General features: G+C 37.9%; 1 protein-coding gene across 1 annotated transcript in view; it reads right to left on the reverse strand.

Annotated features, from left to right (window-relative positions):
* ANK3 (ankyrin 3) overlaps positions 1-19,280 on the reverse strand; it is a 690,167-nt gene that overhangs the window by 555,575 nt on the left and 115,312 nt on the right. Inside the window, exon 2 of the mRNA XM_086679761.1 lies at positions 15,665-15,703. Within this exon, the coding sequence (XP_086535887.1) occupies positions 15,665-15,703 (39 nt within the window). The remainder of the gene's footprint in view (positions 1-15,664; positions 15,704-19,280) is intronic.

A 19,280-nucleotide genomic window follows, 5' to 3' on the forward strand; every position in this document is an offset into this window, starting at 1 on the left:
TTCTTTTTTTTTTTATTTACATAGCTTTTGTATAATTTATTGGTTTCAAAAATGTTGTGGACTTTTGTATATTGGAGTTCCTTAAAGTAGAACATGTTCAATGTCCTGTTGACTTTATATTGAGATCATCAGAGCAACCAGTAGAGTACTATGGGTACTCTTCATTATTTTGCCCTAAAATTCTATCAGGTTTGGAAAATAGATAATCTGGAAAATTATTTTTGATACAATATAAAAAAATGAGTTTGTTCAAATGGAGTACACAATAAGCCAATGACCGTGAAAGAGTCTAGCTCTGTTTCCCTGTTTGATTAGAACAAGTGTTTCTGACATATAAAATATTGCTATTATTAATGATCATAATGGACTTTTGGGGGTGGTAGATTTTAATTTCATTGCTAGTATTTCATTATGTTAAGCGTTCAGCCATTTCACAGCTTGTTAAAGATCTATTTCAAGCATTTGTTTTTCCTTCTGAACATTTTCCCAGTATTATTAAGGGAACACACAGTATGCAGAACAAATTCATATGTGCAAAACTGACAATCCCAGAAGTGTTATATCCTTATTTGCATCACGGTCTTATTCATGTCGGATAAAATCCATGTATTTCTCTCAAATTTCTCTCCTTTTCCTCACTGAGCCTCTTAGCAGGGATGCTGTACATGACACTGCATGCACGCTGTTAGGAATATTAAAAAGGCTAAGAACCTCATGCTGAAGAATTATTGTAGAAAGAAAAGATGCCATGAATTGTCAATCTGTCCTCTCTTGCATTTTAGGTTTTTACTGTCTTATTGGCAATATCTTGGGCTAAATGTGGAGCTCTTTTTACCTGCCATTTAAAAGAAATTGGGGTGCCCAATTTTGTGCTCCCTCTCATTCTGTCTCTCAAAAATAAATAAATACAGGGGCACCTGGGTGGCTCAGTCGGTTAAGCATCAGACTTTGGCTCAGGTCATGATCTCACAATTCATGGGTTCAAGCCCCACATCAGGCTCTGTGCTGACAACCTGGAGCCTGGAGCCTGCTTTGGATTCTGTGTCTCCCCTCTCTCTGCCCTTCCCATGCTCACGCTCAGTCTCTGTCTCTCAATAATAAATAAATGTTAAAAAAAAATTAAATAAATACACACATTTTTAAAAATTTTAAAAAACAAGGCAGCTCTATCTGGAATGATCTTTAGGATTTATTTATTGATGTACTCAGGGTGAAGTACAGTATATAGCATGCAGTCATTTCTGTATCAAAAAAACTATAATGTGGGGGTACCTGCATAGCTCAGTCGCTTAAGCATCCAACTCTTGATTTCGGCTCAGGTCATGATCTCACAGTCATGAGACAGAGCCCTGCGCTGAGCTCTGCTCTGCACATGGAACCTGCTTAGGATTCTCTCTCTCCCTCGGCCTCTCTCCCCCCACTGACATGTGTACTCTCCCTCTCTCTCCCTCTCTCAAAATAAATAAATAAATATTTTTTAAAAAAAGAAAAAGACTACATGTGGGGGCACTTGGCTGGCCCAGTCAGTACAGCATGCAATTCTTGATCTCTGGATCATGGATCAAGCCCCATGTTGGGTGTAGAGCTTACTTTAAAAAAAAAAAAAAAAAAAAAAACTATATGTGTATGTACACAAACTTGTAAATATATGCATAAACTCCCCCTTTAAAGAAAAATCTATTGGGGCACCTGGGAAGCTCAGTTGGTTAAGCGTCAGTCAGACTCTTGATTTTGGCTCAAGCCACAGTCTCATGGTTGTGGGATCAAGCCCCATGTGGAACCTGCTTGGGATTCTCTCTCTCCCTCTCTCTCCCTGCTCCTCCCCTTGTGCTGTCTCTCAAAATAAATAAATACACAATAAATAAATAAATAAATAAATAAATAAATAAATAAGTAAATAAATAAATAAGAATCTATTACTTTTATATATAAAACATTGCCTCTGGAAGGAAAATTGGGTGACCGGGGAAAAGGAAGCAAAAATGATTTCCTGTTCACCATATATACACTTTTATATCTTTAAGATTTTATATAACATTCATGTATTACCTTTTCAAATAATAAGTTAAATATGTTCCTGATGTCTTCCCACAATCTTGGGTTGGTAATTAATCACTGTTGTATATGTAAATATGGTTCTTTGAAATATGAAAGAGGGGCACCTGGGTGGCTCAGTCGGTTGAGTGTCGACCTCGGCTCAGGTCATGATCTCACAGCTCATGAGTTCGAGCCCTACATCAGGCTCTGTGCTGACAGCTCAGAGTGTGGAGCCTGCTTCAGATTCTGTGTCTCCCTCTCTCTCTGCCCCTAACCCACTCACATTCTGTCTCTGTCTCTCTCAAAAATAAATAAACATGAAAAAAAAATTATTAAAAAAATGTTTAAAAAAAGAAATATGAAAGAAAGCTTCATGGCTTCCACAACAAATCTCTAGAGCTTACAAGTAGTGACTTATGCTGGAATAGCAATAACAGCACTAATACAGGGCTTACTATGTGTCAGGCATGACTGTAAGTGTTACATATATATTAACTCACAAATACCTATGATATCAGTGCTGTGATCTGCACAAAAGATTTTCACTATGGCTACTAGCATTTTTCATTAATGAGTTGAGCATTTTCCCTTGGCCTCTTACGGGTTGTTTAGATGAAATGTCTCCACTTAAACTATGGCTTTATTTCTTATGCTCCTTCAACAATATAATGGAAAACTGGCAAAGGGCCCAGCCATCTGTAATCTTCTGTAAAGAGTTACCATTCTATTCTTTTGAGGATTGGATCACATAGACAATATACATGTTTGAAGTTCATTTGTTTCTGCTATTACACAAGCCTAACATAATTTAAACTATACATATTAACTAGAATATCCACAAGGATTCTAATCCTAGAGACATTACTATCTGGAAAGAATATATCATAATCTTATATTAATATTATATTTTACTTTTTATTTTTAAGAAAATTATCTTTGAGAACATTACAATTACAATGGTGAACATGTAAACACGGGTATTTTGATTGGGGTATATGGACATCCTCCACAGACATCCGTCCGGGGACAGACTCTTAGATGGAGAAAAGTACCTCTTTACTTTTATTAACATCTAACTGACATCTAGCATCTCCTTGCATTATAAATGTAGGCATGATCCAAGCCACAGAGTATTAATAGTACCTGTGACTTTGTCACCAATAGAAATAATGATTACTTTTCTACCACTCTATAGTTAGGCAGATATATTATGATATTGCTTAAGTGCATCATGATAACAAAAATGCCTGGGTGGCTCAGTTGGTTAAGCATCTGACTCTTGATTTCGGCCCAGGTCATGATATCACAGTTCATGAGTTCAAGCCCTGCATCAGGCTCTGCGGTGACAGTGCAGAGCCTGCTTGAGATTCTCTCTCTCTCTCTCTCTCTCTCTCTCTCTCTCTGTCTCTTTCTCTCTGCCCCTCCCCTGATCACACTCTCTCTCTCAAAAATAAATAAACTTAAAAAATAGAGCTGATATTAAACTCTCTGCTAGTTCTTGTTACCTAATGCATTAATATCTATTATTCATCCATTACTTTATCATAATTTTTAATCTTTGATAACTATTTTAATATAATCAATTCCTCATATCTTATGTATTTAAAATTTTCTTTCTAAGAAGGGGTCCATCAGTTGGCCAAAGGTCTTTTAAAAAGGCAGTATGAGAATTTAGTATGTAAGAGAATGCATCTACCCCATTTGTCTTCAAACCAATGAAGGGCGCTACTCAGTAAATGCTTGTGGATTGAAGAAATGGAAAAAATTCAGCATTCTCTGTAGTGCTTTATGGTTTGATTTAAAATAGTTCAGTCTCCCCTCTTGTACAAAGAACTCAAAGGGAACATGGAAACTAAGATGAGGTATCAGGCTTTTTTCCAATAGTCACTGACACATTGACACTTCATATGCAAAACCCCAGCAGTGACAAAGGCCCAAACTGTAACCCCACTCACTTTGGGAGGGCACAGATGATGAAGATAAGCTCATCCTGACTGAGCTACATTCTAAAATGTGAGCATGGCCTCATGCAATAAAACACTAAATATTGACTTTAAAAGATAAAAAGCAAAACTCTTTTCCACAGTAGGCCCAATTACAAGGGGGGAAATGCAACCAATAATGTTTATATGCAAATGTTATATCCCTGAATCTCAAAAACATTTACATCAGTTGTAATGTTCTGTTTCATTTCTTCAAATAATTTACAGAGAGCCATTTTCAGGGGGAAAAAAATTGCTAAGTGCTATTTTAAAGCATAAAAGTTAGAGATTGCAGTAATGAAATGTTGATGATCATAAGATGTTACTAAAATCCGTATCCAGTGGCTATAGAATTACATGAATCACCAGCATAGTAAAATCATCAGGAAGAAAACCGGTTCAATTTTACATGAGTTTTTCCTAGTGAAATCAGGTTGGCTCCTAATTGTCACTGCTTCTTAGTCATCACAAGCTATCAGTTCAATAACCCGGACTGTAATGTTGCCAGACATTAATAGGAAGCCCACTGATACGTAGTTTCTATCCTCCCTCTTTTTCTCCTTTGGGTTCCTGGCAGAAGAACTGTATCCTTTTAGTCTTCCCATCTCCTCTCGACCTGCAGGAGTCTTATGAACAGTTCTGAGGCACATCCCTCAGCCTCACTCAATAAACACCAATCGGTAATTGAAAAATAGATAACTCAAAATATAAACATTGGTTATAAGCATTTGCCCAAACATTTGTTTAAAAGCCGGTTCATTAGGGTTTGAAAGACAAAATCTGTAAAGGTCAAGGATTCACATAAAAGATGGCTCCAGAAAATCTGGTCAGGATAAACCCTGATTGTAAAGGTTTAAATGGTCTTCTATTTAGACATGACTTTCAGGGACAAGAGAGCTGAAGGAACTGCAGATTCAAAGCCACTGATTTAGGTCAGAGAAGTGCACAATGTATAAAGACCAGCAGTAGAAGAATACGAAGCTTGGATGTTTTCTTAGTAAAAGGGTGGTTAAAGCCGCATTTGACTCCACTATGTTCTTATTTATTAAGAACTATTTTATCTGCTTCGAGGCCTAATTTCAACACCTACTGCCCATGAGGTGAGGCTCACCTTTTTATCTAGCAAGATCAAATCAAAATGCCTTCAACAAAAAAAGTTTCTCTGGAAAAGGCATTTCTGCAAATAAAAACTCCCCAAAGGATGTAAATACACACTCACCAAACCAAGAGTTGACACAAATAAGTAAGTAAGTAAGTAAGTAAGTAAGTAAGTAAATAAAACACATAATCAAAAGAAAACATTGTCTCATCTTTGATTGCCAGCTTGTGACAATGCTTGTGAACGCCTCTCCTGGTTGCATAGCAACAGTCTAAGCAGCCGCTCCAGCCTGGAAGAAATTTTCATGCCAGGGTTGTGAAAATAAGAGCTAACTACTCAGTCTATTTTGCAAGGTTACCTGTATTTGCAAAAAAAAAAGAAGAAGATAAACTAATGTTCCACATGTGTCTAAAACCAAAGATCTGGAAGGAAGTTCTCTAATGCTTTTAACACCTCTACAATAATTCCTCACCACCTATGCTCTATGTAGGCAATTCCCATTTGACTGTTGAGAGAAAGGCACCAAACCTATAGGAAGTGTGCCTGGTTGCCGAAACAAAATAAGCAAGCTCCACAAAACTAAATCACTGAGTTCAAGAGTTAGAAGGTAAACAGCAGACTTCCTAAGCATCCTTATTCAGAGGCCACTCTCTACGCTGTCCCCAAGATTGCTACTGAACCACACAACAAGATTCATTTTGGGTTTTGCTATATTAGTTTTCCAATAAACACATTATTATAACTTGAATTCTTTTAGTATCTTCTGTCATTCTTGAATGTAGCTGATCACAGCACTGGACAAGTCCCTAAAATGAGCAATTCATTTCCATCCATAGAGACTCATCTTAAAAGCTTGAGCCTGGTAAACATAATCAGTACACTTACTGGCATGAGCACAGCTGATAGGCACAGACCAGCTTTCAGTCTCTCTCCATCTAGGTTCCACACAGGAAAAAATAAAGAACATACATTACCAAGTGTGATGAGTCCAGACAAAAATGTTCTTAAGGGAAAAGTGGAGACATACACAGAAAGATTCATATGCATTGGTGAACTGGTGTTACTTTCTCTGTAGTCAGTTACAGAGTGCATCCATTAATGTTTAACAACTAGCCCACGAAGGAACAGGGCTTGACTGCTTCTCACAGGGAAATGACTTGAATGGGGGCATGTGGTCCCTTAAATGAGTGACTTGGATAGTGGGACAGGGGAAAAAGCACTGAACCAAGGGCCAGGCTCTAGTCACAAGTAGGTCAGCTATGGGACTTTGTGTAAGTCAAGGCAATGAGCTTCCATTTCTGTGTCTATAAAGTTATATTAAGAGCTTCTCTGCCCACTTCATAAGGATGATCTAAAAATAAAATGTCAAAGAAAGTAACAGGAAACATACAGAAACTTCTGAATATTCTTTCTGACTTTACGTAACACTTCCTGCTTCCTCAAGTCATGTTATAAGGGTATCATACTGGTGCTGATTATCTCCAGAGCTCCAAAATATTAGTATAGAGATATTTTATCTTATTTCTGTCTATAAAGAAGTGTTTAGGAAAATCAAAATACAGCTGTATCATTAGACTTTAGACCAGCAGAAAATTTGGTGCTAGCTGTTGATAGGCAGCAGTATTGACAACTAAAAAAAAAAAACCCATAAAAAATGACAGGTAGTCATTCTTAAGTTCCTTATATTTCTGGACTTTAAAAAGTACATCTCCAGGGCGCCTGGGTGGCTCAGTCGGTTGAGCGGCCGACTTCGGCTCAGGTCATGATCTCGCGGTCTGTGAGTTTGAGCCCTGCGTCAGGCTCTGTGCTGACAGCTCAGAGCCTGGAGCCTGTTTCAGATTCTGTGTCTCCCTCTCTCTGACCCGCCCCTGTTCATGCTCTGTCTCTCCCTGTCTCAAAAATAAATAAAACGTTAAAAAAAATTTTTTTTAAAAAATACATTTCCTAGAGTTTTAATGATTGTATTGGGACAAAAATAAACACATTTGTAAACTGAGGAACAGGTTTTTTTTGGAACACTGATAACTGTACAGCACTAAAAATAATTTCAAAGCTTCTGATTGATTAATCAAATTAATTGGTCTCTTGTGATGCTTTAGAAAGTACACATCGTCTTTTCTAAAACATATTCCTGTACAGGGAAAGGTCTTCTCTCATTTGGTGAAAACAAATATTTACATTTTCATTAAAAAGTGTGTCTTGCATATAAAAGTATTCATCTGTTGACTTAAAAGTGAAAGATCAGTAGTTAATTTTAACTTTAGGTACTGGAGAATATCTACTGCTGATTACTTTAAGATGAAATCTTTCTAGGCTTATACTCATTAACTGTTAACCTTTGGGCACATTTAAAATTATTTTTGAAAACTCCTGAGTTTACTTAATATGGCAGGTGGGATAGGCAAGTTTTTATCAGGAGCACAGAATACACAGAAAAGACCAGAGGATTGCAAAATGGAACATGATCCCTCCCCAGCCAAGAAGCGTTTTCTCCTATGGCTGTAAGCTTTGACCTACCATATTTGTAATTTCTGCTTCCTGCACAATTCCAAAGGCATCACCTATGTCTCAAAAATGTGTTGGAATCATCAATAGCTAAGTCTAGCAAAATGTGACTCTCAAACTCACCACACCCCAGATCTGGCAGGGAGAACACTTGCCCACAGCGGATGTATGGAATCCACCCAACTAGGTGCTGTATGTCGAGTTCAAGTCTCATCTCATGCAGAAGGTATCAGGGAAATGAGAGAGTTTAAACCTTTATTTAAAATAGAACAGATACAGAACTATAAAGGGAATACAGCCTTTATGTGAGGAAAGTCTTATTTAATCAGTCTTTTCTTCATACACATGAATTCATTAAAGGCAAGAACTAAAAATTAATTAAAAGCATTACCCGGGGCACCTGGATGGCTCAGCTGGTTAAGCATCTAACTTCAGCTCAGGTCATGATCTCCCGGTTTGTGAGTTCGAGCCCCACATTGGGCTCTCTGTTGACAGCCTGGAGTCCGAAGCCAGGAGCCTGCTTCGGATTCTGTGTCTCCCCTTCTCTATGCCCCTCCCATGCTCATGTTCTGTCTCTCTTTGTCTCTCAATAATAAACATTAAAAAAAATAAAATAAAATAAAAAGCATTACCTTTCAGGTCAAAACACAGAGAACTAATATTTGCTCAGTGATGCTCTGTGCTAGGCACTATAGTGGGTGTTATAAAGAATGGTAGGTGCAACATGTACTTTGCAAATGGATAACCAGAGCTCCAAGAAGTAAAGTGACTTTCCTAGGAGCACTCCAACAGTGAGAGATGGGACTAAAATTTAAGACTGCACCAATCAGACACTCAAGCTCACCCATTTTTCCTTATACTGAACACTTCCTCCCTTTCTAACATAAAAAAAAAAAAAAAAAAAGAAAAAAAATCTTACTAAGAAAGGCTGAATCCAACCCAGAATACCTAAATCATTGCAAAAGGCTGCTTATTGGATCCTGGAAACTTTCTATTAAAGAGCAACATATTTACATGCCAGAAGGTTTTAGCATATGTTCCATCCATGTCATTTCCAAGTACCTATCAGCACAGTGCTTAAGAATCCTGACAAGGCTGACATCTTAATTGCTGACTCTTTTCTCAGGAGGTTATAAACGCCTCAAATTATAACTGGATATCCAAAACACTAGATTAAAGTTGAAATAAATAAGTAAAGTAAATAACTGTCACCAACATGGCTTTACTAGTTCCAAGCAAACCTAGCGAATGTAAAAATTTTAGTGGGAGGTGGGAGGCAGGTTAGAAGTCAGAGTCGAGGTAAATAGTGAAGAGCAGGACAGTACCCAAGTCAGATGAAAAAGAGACAGGGGGAACTTATGTCTGAGCAGGAAACTTGCTTTACATGGTTATTACTGCCCACAGCAGCTGCCTACTCATCTCCCTGGGTGTGGAGAGCAGGGCCAGCACCTGGAATGTGGAAAACTTTGAGCAATTTTTCTGGTCTCCCTTATTCATAATCGAATGTATCAGCAGATGGCAAAGCCCCAGAAAGAGCATGATTTGGGGGATCAGTTGGACCTGGGTGTAAATCAGAACTCTGCTATTTACCAAACAGTTCAAGCCTCAGTCCCTCATCTATAAATTGGGGGTAATCAAACCAGCTTCACAGAGCCTTTGGAGAATCAAATGAGTTAAAATCATAGAGCATATAATGGCCATTCAATAAATGTTGGTTCCTTTTCTTTTACTGCACTATTTGAAATAATTATCAGCAGACTGGTTATAGACTCAAAAGACAAACCACAGTCAGTTACATCAGGAAATCTTTTTCTCTTTCACGAACCTAAGAAAGAATACATATGAATTCTATTTTCCTTCTGGCCTGAGACAGAATCACTTTTTATTCCAATAACCTCTTGAGTTGGGAGCTACGGACTGAGCAGTGGGGGATACACATTATACTCTAATCGTGAAGAAAGAAACCCATCATTGTAGCTTAGAGTAAACAGTATTTACCACACTGAAGCTCCTCCCCAGGTCTTCCCCCTGGGATGAATTAGCAGAGTAACTCCTACTGAGAGGCTCAGCAGGGATCTGGAATCATGGAGACTTTTTAGAGCTCTAACTTACACCATTTTAAATACATTATACAGTGTGTGTGCTCACACATGTACACTTGTCTATATATTCATATTACATATAGTAACACATATTTAGTAATAACACACACAGTAGATAAGTATACATCATTAAAGACCAAAACAAGACTAACAGTGTCAAATTCTGTTCATCTACTTTGAGCCCTCTTTTATAATATTACAAATGGATATGGCGGGGGGAGGGGGGGGGCGGTGACCTGTGGGCCAAGGAAGCAACCATGGGAAGAAACTGACCATTTTGAAATGGGATTTTAAAGCGTCCTTTCCTGGCTCCATCACCAATTTCTTGTCTCCTGCTTTATTACTACACCATTAAAATGTTTACGTCCTCATAGTTTTCTGGGTTTTAGCCTCAGTTTCTCAAAACCTACTACATGGAAGATGGTGTAGAGTATCATCAACTGAGGCAAAGGAAAGGAGAAGGCGATCTTAATGTTGCTGGTGGTGAATTTCACATTGAAACACATACAATGGAGCAGTAACTTTGGGGAAAAGGTGTATTCTCATTTTATTTTCATAAAAACTGTACGAGGTAAGTACTTATTATTATGGGCCTTTAGAAATGAGAAAACTCAGGAATATAGCAGTCAAGTGACTGGCTTGACTAACTAGCAAGTAGCTTGCTACATACCAACCACTAGGTATCCCGCCCTCCAGAAGGAGATGGTTTGGAAGCAGAAACCATAACATTACCCAGGTTAGGGTCCCTTTTTCATCATAAAGATGAGAACTGTAGAACAAGAATTCACCTTGGAATTCCAGGGTACTAATTTGAGTTCTAGACACTCAGTGAAGACAGTTCAGTTTCATATGTGAGCATATGAAACCTTTCAGATATGATCATGGATTTAAATGTGTTATAGATAAATCCATTAGAAAGTCTGCCACATGGGGTACCTGGGTGGTTCTACCAATTAAGTGTCTGATTCTTGATCTCGGCTCAGCTCATGATCTCACGGTTTGTGGGTTCAAGCCCTGCGTCAGGCCCTGCACTGACAGCGTGGAACCTGCTTGGGATCCTCTCTCTCTCTCTCTCTCTCTCTCTCTCTCTCTCTCTTTCTCTCTCTCTCCGCCCCTTCCACACTTGATCTCTCTCTCTCTCTCTCTCTCTCAAAATAAATAAACTTAATTTTTTTTTTAATTCTGTCACAAAAGGGACTTTCGTGAGAGTTAACACCACCGCCACCACCACAGTGAAATAATATGACAGTGTCCCACAGTTTGGCACCTCCTCCACTGCTTCAAGGAGATTAACATATACTGATCCCTTATCATACTGTGGTCCACAATTGTATCCAATTTAATATGAAGCATGTCTATTCTAGACTGATCTCCTTAGCTGAAAATTCAAAGCCCCCAACATGACTCTCACCTCAGCCATATTTACCACCTTTTGATTTTTGGTTTTCATATAAAAAATATGATCTGAAACTGTGCCCAAACATGTTTTCTAAAAATTACCATATTTGAAAACAAGTCTACGGTTAACAGTTCCACCATAAATAGTGTTTGTTTACTAAACTTTTAAATTAAACTCTGCAAGCTAAACATAATATAAAGGGAAATAAAAGTCAAAGGAACTCTACGGAAATAATTTGCCCCCAAAATGGAGCTAAAGGACAAATAATATTAATACATAAAAAACTTGTATAAATTGATGAGGAAAATATGAATACCCTGATAAAATAATGCCCAAAGACATGGAGAGACAATTTCCAAAAGAAGATGTTAAGCAATAAACAGCAAAAGATGTCTGGGAGAAAATACTGTGATATCAGACTTCATTTCTGAAATTTTAAACAACTTTGTAATCATACTGAAAAATAGAGGCTCAATTGAAAAATTCTATTTTCTCATGAGCGGAAGGATAGTAGCATTTTGTAAGAGCATGAGAGTGACAATATCTGGTCATATATGAATCTTTTGGTCTGCTAAGCCAGGATGCTAAGCTTGTGGGTTCAAAGTTGGTGTCAGTTGCTTACATGTGACAACTATACATTAGTGAACTAACAATAACTTGTCATTCGTAAGATGATTTCTAATATAGCAAACTATGTACTTTCATAAATATTCTATGTGATATTTTTTAGTCTTCCAAATCCCAACTCACTCACTCCCTCTCTCTCTTTTTTACACTCACGTACTCTTACTTGCATTCCTAACACATTTTTTTTAAGGCATACAACAACATTATTCTCTTTCGAATAGAAATCAAAGCAAACATGTATTCCTTAAATGTCATGAAAAAGTGTTAAAGGACTGATATTCCCAAATGAAAATGGGAGTCTTTTCTTCCTACTGACCACACACCTTCAGTTAGGGGCCCATTTGAAGGAGCAGAGAGGAAAGCCATGTCCAAGCTATCAGATCAGTCCTGAGGCTAAGTGAAATGACAGTGGATGTGGCCAGCACACTGTCACATCTGAACCTGGTATAAGCCAGTCTCCCCACGTAAAGACCTTCAGGGCAGCATCGTGCCTGCACTGTGGTAGCTCTGATTTGTTCTGAATGTAAAATGAAAACAAACTTTGGCAAGCAACAGCAAATATCCAAGTATTTTTAGTCAGCCTCTTTGTAACCCATACCCTTAAATTGGGCATAAGTCAATTCTGACAGTTCTTAGAATTGTGTCATCAGGATTCAGACTTCGCCTGACACGATGCAGCATTGTTCCTGATTACTCATATTCCAGAGTTCAAAGACAAAAGAATTCTATCACAGAGGCTCATGCTTTCCTTCATCTTTTCTATTAAGCAAATCGAATGTTCTGACAGCACACCTATCTAAAGATGTCAAGTCACATTTACAAACATCTAAATCAAAGGCTTGCCTAGGCAAGTCTTTGGTATACGAGACTCAAAAAGTGACCTTGGTTTCTTAAATGCTGCCATTCAATTCACATTCTGTAAAAACACATAATCAAAGTGGTGGGGGAAAACAAAGAAAGAATCAGATATCAAGACATAATAATTGGGTTTCCTTTCATTTTTATCGATCATCTTCTTATTAAATTCAGAATTCATCCAAGCTACCCCTTCAATTTGTGCACTATGAAATCATACCTCCTCAGTCTCTAATCCCAGGAGGACTTTAATATTTTAAGTAGGTGAGAGGATTCAATAACAAAAATTCTGAAAAAGGATTCTGTGTTGCCTCCTGAGGCCCCAGACATTCCCTTGCCGGCAAAGTGGGTTGAACCATTAAATGACTGGAGATGAGAAACTGGAGTAGGTGCCAAGCAGCAAGGGGCCTCTTTAGAGTTCAGATCTCTGACTTCTGGTGTGTTCTTTGAAACTGTGACAAGAGAGAATGGAGGCAAACTGAGCTGATTGGCCACTGTGGGTTCCAAAGAACCAAGGCAGTTGAGTTTATACCCAAACCAGACAGAGGCCACAAAAGACATTCCCAAGATACCAAAACTGTAAAGCAGCAGAAATCCTTCACTTTGGATAAAAAAAAGCATCAACTCCCAGTCTCTTTTTGCCCTATTCAGATTTATTGACTCACCGAACTGGTGAATTCATGGTGGTATTGAAGTCTCTAGAGAAATCATTTATTTCAGCCTAGGAATGCCAATGCCTCATGTCTTCTGACATCACAGTACAAAGTCAATTCTTCAGTAAAGACAGCATTTAAACCACATATAAGACATAGCTACATTTGGTTTGGGCACAAATACATTATTAGCAGAACAGAACAAGAAAGTCCTAAATCCACACTTGAATGGTTTGTTTCATGCTCATATAATATTTAAGAAAAACTAAAATATTTCAATGTTGACACATGACAACATATATATTTGTTCTCATCAGAGTAGTGCTGAAATTCATGTTCCATTCATTCCAAAATTGGTATCGATTATTAACTACGCTGGATTTAAAACTCTAAAATGTGGTCAAAGAATGATTCTGAGCAAAAACAGGACCCTAGAAATATAGAGGGAATGGGGAAAACTAAAGGATACCCATTTTTTTTTCTGATTCTGCCATTATTATTTCAGACAGCCTCTTAAGGTTTTTATTTACTCAAAAATATGAAATGAGAGTTTTGGGTAAGACCTATAAAAGCCCATCTTAGCTTTGAAATTATGAAGATCTCTGTTCAACTAACTAGATTACTAACTAAATCTATGCTCTTGGTCTAATTATTCAACATATAATTCAATTTTTTAACTTTAGAAAATGAAGATAATTATACTTTTGCCCCTTAAAATTACTGGAAAAGAAAATATACCCCCAAAATACAAAAGTTCTTTAAGAGGTGAGACATAACGTACATGGGTAAGAAGGAATTAACAGTAGGATTCAGATGAGTCTTAGTTTATTATCAGTGACACAAATAACACTGACCAGCAACATGACAACATCTTGTAAGGCTGGTGATATGATGGGAAGAAATATCTACTGAACCAATGTAAAAATCTAAAAAGACTATGTTATCATTCTTATGAGTAGTTCACAACAAAAAATCAGTATTACTCTACCATTTCACTGAATATCAACAACAAAATAACATCATTTAAGGAAGATGATGCAAGTGAATATTTCAAAGAATAAGGGTAAATGATATGTGTTAAAGCAGTAAAATAACTAAAGGTTCCATAAATAGGAAAAAGATTTAAAAGTTAATGTTATTGGATTTAGCCAAAGGAAGTAGCTGTTGTTAGACAATTTTTGACATACCAAAATGGCAATTTTGCATAATTCACCCTAATAAAATCTATACATATGAGTGCAGTAGTCACCTCAGAAAAAACAATAAGCTATAATAACATGAATTATATCATTTGACTTTTTTAGCTCTTATTGTACCACTGAATGAAATGGTCTCCTCACAACAAACCTATGAGATAGGTACCATTACTAATCTATCTTCACATTGAGGAAGTTGAAGCACAGAGTGACTCAGTACCTTGTCCAAGAACATGGAACCAGGTAGAGTTGATATTCAAATACAACCAGTCCTAACCCTTTCCTTAGCCTGCCTGTTGCAGAGAACAGATATTACCCAGACTAAAAGATGAAAGAAAGTGGATGTTAAGCATATAGAAAGATGAGTGGCGGCAAGTCCAGGGAGGTGGGAAAGGGAGAGGGGGGGAGTTGTATCATTTACCCATCGCTGTATAGAGGAAAGGCAGCCTACAAGGCCCACTGGGCAGAACACTCCTCAAGGTAAGATGGGGCACTGGGGTATCATGGCTAAAAGACTTGCACTATTAAAATCATCAAACTGGCTCTCCTAATTCCAGATTGAGCAGCATCTGATCATAATTAAATTTCTATTCAGGCTTTTCAAACAGAGAATGTACTAATGAGGCAAGCCAAGCATTTGATTTTCATGGCATTATAAATGGAGAAATTGATGCTGCATCAGTCTCCTGGGGATAGGGCCACTCTTGGATGTCATAAAATCAAACCTCCAATCGTACAGCTGAGGACCAGATGTGGAACATAGATAACACTCCCAAGGTACCATTCTACCATGAGCACGTGTCCAGGTGACCAGGTGGCTCCATGAGGCAAAAACTAAAAAAATTTTAAACTGTTCTCTGATTTAAATTTTTAGGGGTGCCTGGGTGGCTCAATCAGTTAGGTGTCCGACTTTGGTTCAGATCATGATCCCATGGTCCATCAGTTCAAGCCCCGCATCGGACTCTGTGCTGACAGCTCAGAGCCTGGAGCCTGTCTTCAGATTCTGTGTCTTCGTCTCTCTGCCCCTCCCCTGCTCGCACTGTTTTCTTCTCTCAAAAATAAATAAAACATTTTTTAAAAATTAAATTTTTAAAAGGTTACAAAGCCTCATCCTATATAAATAATTCTTTCAGTCCATCTTTATAATTATGACAAAAAAGGGAAACCAAAAATAAAATATCTATTGAGTTCCATCTTAACTTTCTTTACCTTTCTGGAGCTTCGGGAATAGTAGGATCCATAGTCACCCTAGAAACAAAGAAACAAATTTTAGCAAACATGAAAGAATTTTATATATTTACCATGACAACAGTTTACAAACAGTTATTTGTTTTTAATGTTTATTTATTTTTTAAGAGAGAGAGAGAATAGGTATGTGTGCGTGAGCAGGAGAGGGGCAGAGAGAGAGAGAGAGAGAGAGATGGAAAGACCAAGAATCCCAAGCAGGCTCTGTGCTATCAGAGCAGAGCCCAATACGGGGCTCAAACTCACGAACCATGAGGTCATGACTTGACCAAAATCAAGAGTCAGACACCCAACAGACTGAGCCACCCAGATGCCCCTTCAAATGATTATTATTAATGGACTTAAAAACACCGGAAGTGCCTTAAAATGCAAAGCAAAACAGAGGAAAGGTGATGGTGCACAGTGAAAAAAGGAGCCTGCAGGAAATGGTCACATAACTAGCGCAATGAAGAAAAACTCTGAAGTGTGCATACCAAATCAAAGGCATCGATAATCTGAATAGAATTTTTAAAAACAAAATTGTGTGAAATACATAAAAAGTGTGAACCTGAACATGAAAGGAATATGCCCATGAGATACAATTTCAACAGTGTAACAATAGACTGCGAAAACAGTCTTGCTTATGTGAAGATTTTGGCACCGTAAAACACATTCCCCACATCATTTTTCTTCACAGCTATTAAGAGAAACCCATTTTCTCTCTCAAACTTCATTATCCCAAATATTGTTTACCAAGGGCCAGAATAGCAAGACAAAGAAAAGCCAAACGCCGGATATGCAAGAGATGACATGGTTCCAGTAAGACAATGGCAGCCTCAAAAGAGAGAACTACGGACCTATTCTGAGTGCAGGCGCTGCCAGATGAAGGAGAAGGCTGACTTTCTGCTTTTACAAAGTGCTAACTTTATCCTGCCATGAGAAAATGAATTTAGCTCATTCCCTATGAGGATATAATAATATGTGCAAGATGCAAATTATTCCAACTGGCATAGATTAAATCTATAGAATGTGAAGAGACGAACACAGTACTTTGCACCTTTAGCTGTAGTGATGCTTGCTTGCATTAGTTAACTGTACCGAAAGCTACACAAACGGATGTCTCAGGAGTTTAGTCTTCTCAACTTTTAAAAATTCACTCTCGAATCACAAAGAATTAAATCTGAAATTTGAAATTCCTATCTGTGTCCAATAAAGGAAAACAGGAAATGAACATTTCTAAAAAGATTTTTTTAATGTTTATTTATTTTTGAGAGAGCGAGAGACAGAGTGCAAGCAGGGAGGGGCAGAGAGAGAAGGAGACACAGAATCCAAAGCAGGCTCCAAGCTCTGAACTGTCAGCACAGAGCCCAACGCAGGGCTTGAACTCATGAACTGTGAGATCATGACGTGAGCCAAAGTCAGATGCTTAACTGACTGAGTCACCCAGGTGCCTCCAGGAAATGAATATTTCTAAAACCTTACTTTGGCCATATTTTCTTATTTAATCTGCACAACAACTTCTAAAAGTAAATTTAATAGCTTTTTTATAATCATAAAAGCAATATGCATTTATTGTAGAAAATATGCACGATGCAGAAAGTAAAAACCAATGTACACACAATTTAGAATGGAATTTATATCTTCTGTTGCTCCCTTTCAATATTCCCAAGCATACACACACAGAGCTTTTTAAACAACATTGGGATTATACCACAGATAGGGTGTGTCTTGCCTTTTTTCCTCAAAAGCAAATCACTTTTACCAATATTAGTCTTTAAAAACACAGTCTAAATGGTTACATTTTGGGACAACTGGGTGGCTCAATTGGTTAAGCATCCAACTCAATTTTGGCTCAGGTCATGATCTCATAGTTGTGAGATTAAGCTCTACATGGCACTCTGCGCTGGGCATGGAGCCTGTTTGGGATTCTGCCCCTCCTCTCCCTTCAAAAAAAAAAAAAAAGTTACATCTTCATATTCACATGACACTATTTGTTAAACATTTCCTGATATTTCTTATTAAAGTTGTGTTGTTTTTCTATTTACCTGGGTACATCTAACATTGCAATAATATCCTTGCACGAAAATCTTGACATTATAGCTGCCAGTTTCCTTAAAAGAAATTCACCAAAATAGAATTTCTGAAGAAAAGGCATATGCTTTTTCCATGGCACTGGCCCACAGCTTACAGACCAAAAGAACAAAAATCTATACTGGCACATTTCCATTTATGGTGTTGCAGATACTGCATTTGTTTACAAATTGAAGGTTTGTGGCAACTTGCCTTGAGCAAGTTCTATTGGCACCATTTTTTCCAACGACATTTGTCCATTTTTTGACTGAATGTCACATTTTTGTAACGCTCACAACTTTTTCATTGTTAGTATATTTGTCAGAGTGGTCTGTGATCAGTAATTTGGGGGCACTATGACCTTGTCCAATATAAAACAGTAACTAAGTTGATAAATGTTGTGTGTTTGCTAACTGTTCTGCAAACCATCCTCCCTGCCCCCTAAGACCTCCATCTCTCCCCCTCTCTTCAGGCCTCCCTACTCCCTAAGTAACAGCAGTACTGAAATCAGGCCAACTAATAACCCTAAAATGGCCTCTAAGTGTTTCAAGTAAAGGAAAGAGTTGCATGTCTCTCACTGCAAATCAAAACCTAGAAATGATAAAGCTAAGTGAAGAAGGCATGTTCAAAAGCTGAAATTGGCTGAAAGCTAGGCTTCTTGTACCAGTTAACCAAGTTGTGAGTGCAAAGGAAAAGTTATTGAAGGAAATTCAAAGTGAATACACAAATGATCAAAAAGCAAAACAGCCTCATCGCTAATATGAAGAAAGTTTGAGTGGTCTGGACATGAGATCAAACCAGTCACAACATTCCCTTAAGCCAAAGCCCAATCCAAAGCAAGGCCCTAACTCTCTTCAATTCTATAAAGACTGAGACAAATGAGGAAGCTGCAGATGAAAAGTCTGAAGCTAGCAAAGGTGGGTTCATAAGGCTTAAGGAAATCTCCATGTTTAAAGAAACCTGTCTCCAAAACATAAAAGTATAAGGTGAAGCAGTTAAGTGCTGATGTAGAAGCTGCAGTAAGTTATCCAGAGGATTCTGCTAAGATAATTAATAAAGGTGGCCACACTAAAAAGCAGATTTTCATTGTAGACAAAACAGCCTTCTAGTGGAAGAAGAGGTCATCTAGGACTCACAGAGCCATACAGAAGTCAAGGCTTGGCTTCAAAGCTTTCACTAACAAGTTGACTCTCTTGCTGGAGGCTAACACAGCTGGTGACTTGAAGTTGAACCCAGTGCTCACTAACCATTCTGAAAATCTGAGGGCCCTTAAGAATTACCCTAAATTTTCTCTGTATGTGCTCTATAAGCAGAAAAACAAAGCTTGGATGACAGCACATACGTTTACAACATGGTTTACTGAATACTTTAAGCCCACAGTTGAGATCTGCTCAGTAAAAAAGATTCCTTTCAAAATATTACTGTTTATTGACAATGTACCTGGTCACCCAAGATATCTGATGGAGATGTAAAACGAGATCCATCTTATTTTCAAGCCCGCTAATGCAACATCCATTTTGCAGTCCATGGA

This window comes from Puma concolor, chromosome D2 (assembly GCF_028749965.1).
Source record: "Puma concolor isolate L17-30 chromosome D2, mPumCon1.1.hap2, whole genome shotgun sequence".
NCBI lineage: Eukaryota > Metazoa > Chordata > Mammalia > Carnivora > Felidae > Puma > Puma concolor.